The sequence below is a fragment of the Papaver somniferum genome, unplaced genomic scaffold (genome assembly GCF_003573695.1).
Source record: "Papaver somniferum cultivar HN1 unplaced genomic scaffold, ASM357369v1 unplaced-scaffold_15988, whole genome shotgun sequence".
NCBI classification, from domain to species: Eukaryota; Viridiplantae; Streptophyta; class Magnoliopsida; order Ranunculales; family Papaveraceae; genus Papaver; species Papaver somniferum.
This window is the reverse complement of record NW_020625473.1, coordinates 1-9,319: the sequence shown is the minus strand read 5'-3', so window position 1 is coordinate 9,319 and position 9,319 is coordinate 1. Positions and strand designations below refer to the sequence as shown.

The following is a 9,319-nucleotide window of genomic DNA, read 5'->3' as shown; positions in this document are numbered from 1 at the left end:
TCTATCGAAGAGGCAGGAGCATTCTACAGAGCATATGGTAGGAGTAGGGGGTTTTTAACACGCAAGAGGTCATCATATGCCACTAGACGAGGACCACAAATAACTAGAGTGATTTTCGTATGTTGTTGTGAGGGATTGCACAAGAAACATGTGGATTCAAATGATGACGATGGTGAGAAGAAGAAAAATGGTGCTTCAACTATGAGAACTGGTTGTGAGGCTATGCTTCGGATAGCTTTGAATACAAAATGTAACACATGGTATGTTAATGAGTTTAAGGATCATCACAACCATGACATGGTACCACCTAGAAAACAAGTTTTTATGAAGTCGAACAAGGTTTTTCCTCCTGCGACTACAAATTTGGCAGAAGCATCTAGCAAGCATACAGTCCAAGCTGGAGTGGTAGCATCACTTTTTGAGGATAACAGCGAAAGGACAACCACTTTGGATGCCGGATCTGTTCACAGCGAAATGGCAGCAACTTTTGATGTCGGATCTGTTCACAACGACACGACAACAAATTTTGATGTCGAATCTGTTCCCATTTTGGATATGGAATTTCATTTTATCGAAGAGGCGGGAGCATTCTACAAAGAATATGGTAGGAGTATGGGTTTCTCAACACGCAAGAGGTCATCATATGCCACTGGACGAGGACCACAAATAACTAGAGTGATTTTTGTATGTCGTTGTGAGGGAATTCACAAGAAACAAGTTGATTCAAGTGATGACGATGGTAAGAAGAAGAGAAACACTACTTCAATGAGGACTGGTTGTGAGGCTATGATTCGTATAGCCTTGAATACAAAACATGGTACGTGGTACGTTAATGCGTTTAAGGATGATCACAACCATGACATGGTCCCACCTGAAGAAGGAGTTCTAATGAAGTCGAACAAGGATTTTCCTCCTGCGCCTAGAAATTTGGCAAAAGCACCTAGCAAGCGCAGACTCCAACTAAGAAAGGTAGGACCACCTTTTGGGGATAACGAGAATACTGAATCCACTCCGAGAGATGTTTATAATCATCTTAGGACGATTAGAGAATCTTTAATAGAAGTAGGAGATGCAGAAGCTGTGATGATTTATTTTAGAAAAAAGACAATAGAGAATCCGGGTTTTTATTATGCGGTACAAGTAGATGAAGAAGGGAGGGCAGCAAGTTTTTTTTGGGTTGATGCACGGTCCCGAATAGCATATAGTCGTTTTGGAGATGCAGTAACGTTTGATACGACATGCAGAGCTAACAAATATAGTATGCCTTTTGCTCCATTCACAGGTACAAACCATTATCATCAGTCTGTTACATTTGGATTTGCGTTGTTGAGGGATGAGACTGAAGAAACTTTTACTTGGCTGTTTAAGACATGGCTTGAAGCTACGGGAGGAAATCCTCCAATTTCTATACTTACTGATCAGGATCAAGACATGACGAGTGCGATTGCGACAGTGTTCCTAAGCAGTCGTCATTGTTTTTGTTCAGGGCATATCAAGAAGAAATTTGGAGAGAAGCTAAGTCATGTATTCTACAAGAAATCCAAGTTCAAAAAAACTGTTAAAGCGGTCACTCGATTTACCTACACAACTCAGGAATTTGAAAACCAATGGGAAGCCATGTTGAGAGAATTTGGATTGGTGGAGGACGTATGGCTTCATGACTTGTTTGAAATTCGTGAGAAGTGGATACCAGCTTACAATCGAGGTACTTTCTTTGCCGGCATGAATTCAACACAAAGAAGTGATAGTATTATTTCTTTCTTTGATCATTCTGTGAACTCCAGAACGTGTTTGCTAGAATTCGTAGAAAGTTGTGGTCAAGCACTGGAAAGAATGTACATTAGAGAACGGTATGAAGACTACAAGTCTATCCATGTGAAACGTATATTTGCTTCCCAAGATTTGTTAGTGAAGCATGCATCTCCAATCTATACGAAGAATATGTTTATGAAAGTGCATGAACAGTTTAATGCTTCTTCACGATATCGGTCGGAAGCAATCGAGGCTGATGGTGATGAAGAAACTTATAGAGTGTACTCGTTAAATGATGAAGTACCGATGGAACAGTTCCGAGTGAAGATTAATAAGGTGACGCAGAAAGGTGTATGTGGTTGCCAAGAATATGAATTTATTGGCATATCATGCAGACATTTGCATCATATTTTAGTTTATCGTTACTATGTGGTGGAGATTCCATCTCATTTTATAAAGCAAAGGTGGACCAAGTATGCAAATAGACCTTCGGTTTTGGGCAACGATGAATTGTTAATGAAAGATCATAAGCTTGGAACTGAAGCCATGAGGATTAGTCATTATTGTCGACGGTCAACTGAATTAGCTTATATATTGGGTAAGTCTAAGAAAGCGTATGATGTGACAATGGGTTTCCTTGATCAAGCATTTGAGAAAGTGAAGGAGATAGACATTGATGAGCTTGGAGCAGAATATGGCAAAGATGGCCAGTTGGAAGAATATGCTAATGATGAGCCATCAGAGACAGAAAATTCATGTGATGCAGCTGAGATAACACGCAGACGAGTCATGTGCTAGTGCTCCTATTAAGACGTCTCTCAGCGACCCACGCATCTCCAAAACAAAAGGAAGAAAACCTGATAAGAGAAAAACTGCAGAGAATGCTCATTATGAAAGTGGTACAGAAACAACACAAAGTCATAGAAAAAGCAAAACGTGTGAAGGAGTAGGTCATGATTCTCGTAATTGCCAACAGATGAGCGAACAATTGTTTGCTATCACTACTAATGGAGGTGTGTGTGCTGATTTTATTTAAACTATCTGTTGTATTCGTACTTCTTTATGTACATCAACAGTATAGATGGATGGTGCGGTCCATCCCAGCCTTAGGTAACTAAATATGAAAAAAAATTAATTGGTTCATTATCATTCTGAAACAGACATTGATGTACTACTTTGTTTACTGTTGTAGGTACATGACAAGGCTTGTTAATGGTTCTGAGGGAAGCTTCAAAATAAGACATAGATCTGGAGCTGATGCAGATGTAAAGAACAAAATTGTTAAATGACAGGAGCAACACCTTTTGGAAGACTGCATCTACATTTGATATACTTTTAGATAGGGGTTGTGTTATTATATAGTTAGAACTCAGAAAATCTCTGCTGGCAACCTCCTAAAGCTACTAGAAATGTTTCAGAATTGGGAGTTAAAAGCCTGCATCTTGTATGTTTTCAGAAGGTTATCATGTACAGCTTTATGGTTTCATTTCAGATCCCTGTATTGAGCCAGGACAACATTGTATGGTAGACCTCCATGGAAGAGCTAGGAGCTAGAACTGACCTTAAAACTCATAAATTGTAGTTATGGATTTATTCCATTATTTGCAAGTTTTGGCTCTGTAACAGCTCAAGTTGATGCATATGACAATGCCCGTATATCTTATTCGACAGAGGTGAGTTTTAATTATCATAAAAACAAATGTCAGTTCTTCATTATTGTCTGCATATGTGCGATGTCAGTTCTTTATTATTTCAAACAGATGTGAGATGTCAGTTTGAGTTATTCCTACTAGATAAAGGGTATCGATCTCAATTTGTTTTATCTGGCTGCAGGTGTGGAGGGGCGTCCAATCGAGGAAATTATGTAGTACAGTCTTTTATGTCTGTTGCAAAGGTCAGATCCCTATACTCTTCTTAGTTTCAAAGGTTATAGATCATACTCTTCAGCTCTTCAGTGAACAGCTAAATTGTTTTGTTTGTATTGTCAGTCTTTTTGGTGTCACTATTTAGCTTCTTTGTCATTTTTATTTATTTATGAGAGAGATAGAGACAAACTCATTGAAAATTAACGATCATCGAATAGATAAGAGTAAAGGAGATACAAAAAGGTTAAAAAAGCTAGCTGTTACCAGTAATGGCCTCCCAGTTACATATCAATGTAACTGGGAGAGTAGCATTCTAACAGCTTAGTGTGCAATGACCAGGTAATGCATTTTACAGAAACAATTAGCTGAGGTATACTCCTTCTGGAGAAACTATAGAGTTTACCATTGCGCTCTAGCTCAATAGTAAACGGCTTAGCCATGTTGTGCTCTTCTTACTCGATTATGCCCAGATCCTAGCTTTGGCGTTTTCAGCAAAAACCCATTTGACCCCAGAACTCTCCAGGAAATACTGCATAAGCTTCGAGTTTAGCTGTTGATGAGTCTCTTGTTCAGATGTACTGAAAAGGCATAAGTTTGAGTTGATCCTCTTTGTAGAAAATCCTTAGTGGGTGCACCCTTGTAGCATTAAGTCTAAGCGAAAAAACATACCTTTAGAGGGATTTTTGGGTTCCTGACTTGCTTGTGAGGGAAGACTAAGAAACCATCCACATCAAGTGAGGAGTAACAATTGGAAACCAAAGGGGAGAAATCTCCCAGCAAATGCAGCAAACTAGCAGTTGAACCTAACTCTTGCTCATTTATGCTTTTGTTGTTTGTCGTCTGTTTATGAAGTATTCTTTTTCTGTAAGGCTAGGATCTGAGTGAGCTGACTTTTGGGTTTTTATGGTCATCAATTTTGCTCCTTTAGCAGTAGAGCTTTTTAAGTTAATAAGGGGTAGAGAAGAGTGTGTGATGTGTACACATGACAAGCCTTCTGATGGATAAAGAAACGGTCTGGTGTGATGCTCACAGAACTGCATATTTAATATATTTGAAGTGTTCCCATGACGGTGTTATGTTTATCCTTCAGTGATCACCTTTTTTCAAATGGTTATTTTTATACTCACAAGACCGGCATTCGGTTGGTGGCACCACAAGAATAGGCTAATGGATCACTCGGTGGGTTTCCTTAAGATCCGTGCTAATAAGGATACTACGGTGAAAGCAATGCAGGTGAACAACGAGTGGATTTTTAGCTTAGAAAGACACCTTGACCCAGCTGAAAGCATCGATGTGCTCGAACTAAAGCATGATCTTCGCAACTTTAGCCTCACTCCAGATTCTGACGACAGTTTGAAGTGCAACCAGTTTTCTTCAGCAGGCTTTACAATGCAATCAAGGTAACAGTTAATCTGTATTATCCAGTTTGTCATCTTCTATGACTCCTCACTTTCTAATTTGGAAGAAATGGCTGCCACCTAAGGTGTAGTTTTGTAACTGGGTTGCTTTGCGTCATTCATTGCGACTTTGTGTGGCATATTTGGTCTATTTCTGGCCGTCGCTTAAGAATGGTGATAGCTAAGGACCCGGAAGAGCAGCTAATGACCTGGTTTATTATTGATTCAAGGGGGAAAATCAGAAGGATATTCTCTATGCTACCTTATCCAGCATCTGGGTTCACAATGTTTTAGCTCATGGCTGCAAAATTAAAAGGAGAAAAGATCTTATAGTGGCAATCAAACAATTTCTTATACTGTGGTCTCACAACAGGGAAACATTCAGTGGTTATTCATGTCTCAAATAATCTGCGCATAGAATTATCATGTATGTATTGTTGGATATTGTTGTAACTGTCTTGATTGCACATCTCAAGTTCTATAAAGTTCAACTGACGGGATCCCAGTTAAATTAGGATCTTTAATCTTAATGACACACTACATTGTAGATACCAGTAAATTTTATCAAAAGAAAAGCAAACAACTACTACTGGATAGATGAGGATGTCTCAAACCTTCACCTGATTCCGGCAATCTGAGCAAACAGGCTCTAAACGAAAGGTTTCCTCAAGTTCGACATCATTGATGCACCGGCCACATTGATGACACCGTGAAATGCAAAATCTACATGCCTTGCAGGACTGAGGTTCCAACTTTTTACCTTGGCAACTCTCTGCTGGACAATCATAAACCATCCGGAAGAACTGACATCTCGGGCAAACCTCAATATCCATGGCACAATCATCATCACCGCAAGGCTGGAAGTACCGCTGCCCATAGAACCTCGGCTTTATAACATTAGACCTCTGTGTGCAATTATCCTCACCGATTAAGGACTTCAACTCTTCGAAGTGTATCTCTTGCACATCATAACGTTCGCCAACTCTTAGCTGCTTAATCCCACCTGATGGTGTATTTCTAGTCTTGAGATTCTTCAAGCATTTCAGGACCCCCTCAACAGTTAATCCGGTGCATCCTGGAATATTCAACTTGATTAATCCTGGATTTCTTTCGAGCACACGTTTAAGACCATCATCTGTTATCCTAGAACACTTGACCAGACTCAAAGTTCTCAAGTTTCCTTGAGCTCTGTTAGCTAGATTTAGAAGAGCATCGTCTGTGATCCGTTCCCTCGATGCCGGCTGATCTATATGAAGATCCTGTAAATTCAGATAGCTAACGGGAAATAGCTGAAGCAGCTTGTGTGGGCATTCTCCATCCGTATCTAAAGCACTGGCAGCATCCATACCAGATAAAACTCAAACAATCCGATTACGAAAATTCAGAAATCTTCCTCAAACCAACAGGTGATTGCTGCTGTAAAAGTTGAATTATAAACTAAATTCATGCAAAAAAGGAAAGATCCATCACTTACAAACCCATTCTGAACCCAAACTCTCTTTTAATGGCTTACTTGGAATCACCGACGCCATGAGATATATTCAAGGCCATGTTTTTTTAAAGGTAAAGTTAACCTACTTTTAGCTATATCGGTAGACTTTTTCTTTTCCTTCGGAAACTGTGAAAGAGTGGCAGTTACAATAGGGAAACGTGCCAGTTATTGAGTGGATGCAACAGAGGAACAGAGGGTGTTGGCAACAGACGATCCGGACCCAAATAAGGGGTTAACCTTGACCAGGGCAGGGTCCCAAGTCAACCATTAGTTAGTTGACCGAGCATTTCTCATGAATCCTAGTGAGTTGGTAGCAACCCTTTATTCATAATATCAAAACTCTGGATTCACCGAGGAACCGAAAATTGCCATTAACTCCTATGATTTTTGGAGGAAGGTGAAATTCCTTTCCAGATTGCGCAAAGTGAGACTGTGGTGGCTAGAAAGAAAGATTTTGCTGATGATTCTGATATGGATAATGAGAAGAGTTATGCTGCTAAAATGGAACTAGTTTGTGGGAGTAAATAGAAATACATCAATAGACGAAGTTTTCACTTTCGGTGTCGCTTCTGTTGCACCTTACTCGAGTTGAAACCCATCACATATTTCATGGTTTGGAAGAGGAAGAGGATTTGTCTAAATACGTTCATTAATGAACTTAAAATATAGATTTGCGGTAAATAAAATTTGGTAGAAAATATTTCTTTTTCATTTGTCAAACAAGTACAATTTGATTAAAAACTGAAAGAATACACAAAATGGTAGAAGTTCAAAGATATTATTACATACACACTCTAATTTACATGTCTGGAGTTATATCCGTAGCAACTCTACTTATATTTGTACAAACTCTAGCACTTGTAAAGAGCCGACCCGGTCGACAAACGTACCCCTTTTGCGGTGCACAGTGAATATCTTCAGAGCAGATACAAAGTCCTTCCAGGGCACAACCATCCTTAACAATGGTCACACCACTTTGATCTAAACCAAGGATTTGGTTAGTCCATTTACTTGAAAACACTCCAGAAGGATCATAACTTTGTTTCACTTTCAAAAACTCTCCGGCCTGTTTATACTTATTGATTGCGCCAATAAACCCAACGTTGCGATTCTTTACCCCAGTGCGGTATCCCTCCATACTTACAAACTGCAATCTGTTCTATTTCTTCCAATATGTCCTCAAAAAGTCTAGGCGTTGAGCCGTCTTTACTTCTATAATAAGTAAAGTCGAAATCCATGGAATCTTCGTCCGTGCCTAAGTAAACATTTGAACCTTTTATGTATCTCTTCCAGATTCCACTTGAAAGCTCTAAGCCACAAAAAGCTTCGGGTATTAAATCCCGTAGTGTTTGCACGTCCTCGATGAAGTTCTTCACTTTTGATAATGGTAGATTGAGAGTAGTTTGGTGATAAAATTGGCCTTTAATTCTGGGATCCCATGGACAAGATGTGATTAGAGCATCCGGGGAGCCATCTATACAGCTTCCTGAGGCTTGTAAGCGATTTTGGAATCCTACTATCGGGTAACCTGTAAACAAATTACCATCATTTGAGAACCCGAATCCGCTAATCCTTAATGCAAATGTGGTTACCCTTGCGCTGATGCATTTTCCATTCGCATCACCTGTGGCTTCTTGAATCTCCTCTATTTAATTAGCCAAAAAGCAACGACATACTAGTTTAGTAAAATTAGACAGAGGGATAATCGACAACACTTATATAACTATTAGAAACGGATGATCTGTGTACCTGAAGATCTTACAACTGCCAAAGCTAGTGTTAATGTAGAACGAAAACCTGCAAAGTCATAGAGACCATTTCCGGATATATTCGACGACACTCTGCCATCAAGTCGATAAAGTGCTCTACGTTGATAAGGATACCAAGTTATGTCTGCAAATTCATACTCTCTACCGAAGGTAGTTGCCCGAGTCGCTAAATCGGTGTCGTTTTCTCTAACAACTGTTATGGAACGTTTGAAAAGTGGCTGGAGTTTAAGAGTTATCTGATAAACAAATGTCAACATCCACATCAATCACAAAACTGCTAGCCAAGTTACAAAAGGATGGATGAAATGAGGTGTAAGAAAAAAAGAATGGACATAGGAGCGTTCTTAAATCGGAACTGAAATTACCTGTGAAATAACACCAAGAACTCCAAGAGATAACTTGGCCGCTTTAATGTCAGGGTGATTAATATCAAGAACTCTCACTTTAGCATAACCTTCGTCAGGGCTAGCTGGTGTGACAATCTGCAGCCCTATAACTAATGGCAGCTGCAAGATGAAACTTAGCTTATATAAAGATAACTCTCTTTATTGATGTATAGAAAAATCTCTCAAAACTAAACACAAGCTCTAATCTTGCTCATATGATCAACCACAACTTTGGTGATCACATATATATATAGAACTATGAATTCCTTTTCCTAGTCCTATTACCTTATTACATGTCTTTCCTTTTCTTAGAAATAGATGACTTCTAATTCCCTTAGGATTACATCAATTTCTCCTCTCCACCATTCCGTTTTGTTGTGGTGTAATAGGACCACATAAATCAGTATGAAGAAGCTCTAATGGCTTTGAGGCTCTGAATGTTGTTGCTTTTGGAAAACCTTGACGCGTTTGTTTCCCAGCTAAACATGATTCACAGATCCTTGATTCATCGTTTATCTGTGATAGCCCTCGAACCATCTTGTTCTGAGACATTGCCTTTAAAGTTCTAAAGCTTATGTGTCCTAATCTTGCATGCCACTTCCATGTCTGATCTTCCAGTCTCATATTCAGACACAATGGCCTTCCAATCATGAGACTT

The 9,319-nt window shown here is 39.3% G+C and overlaps 2 protein-coding genes and 1 pseudogene across 2 annotated transcripts; 1 reads left to right on the top strand and 2 right to left on the bottom strand.

The window, feature by feature from the left end:
- The first annotated feature begins 201 nt into the window (after positions 1-201).
- On the top strand, positions 202-2,550 carry LOC113337315 (protein FAR1-RELATED SEQUENCE 5-like). The gene has a single exon (XM_026583026.1). The coding sequence runs from the start codon at positions 202-204 to the stop codon at positions 2,548-2,550; it is 2,349 nt and encodes a 782-aa protein (XP_026438811.1).
- A 2,935-nt stretch (positions 2,551-5,485) lies between these two features.
- On the bottom strand, positions 5,486-6,360 carry LOC113337314 (F-box protein SKIP14-like). Its single transcript, XM_026583025.1, has 2 exons — positions 5,635-6,360; positions 5,486-5,551 (listed from the first exon to the last, which is right to left on the bottom strand). The coding sequence occupies exons 1-2, from the start codon at positions 6,358-6,360 to the stop codon at positions 5,486-5,488; spliced, it is 792 nt and encodes a 263-aa protein (XP_026438810.1).
- A 945-nt stretch (positions 6,361-7,305) lies between these two features.
- Positions 7,306-8,781, bottom strand: LOC113337313 (annotated as a pseudogene).
- Between the last annotated feature and the right edge of the window lie 538 nt (positions 8,782-9,319).

Coding starts and splice junctions, on each gene's coding strand:
- LOC113337315 (XM_026583026.1), top strand. CDS start 202: ATGAGAACTGGTTGTGAGGCTATGCTTCGGATAGCTTTGAATACAAAA.
- LOC113337314 (XM_026583025.1), bottom strand. CDS start 6,360: ATGGATGCTGCCAGTGCTTTAGATACGGATGGAGAATGCCCACACAAG. Junction 5,552..5,634: donor GCTCAGATTGCCGGAATCAG/GTGAAGGTTTGA, acceptor TCTACAATGTAG/TGTGTCATTAAGATTAAAGA.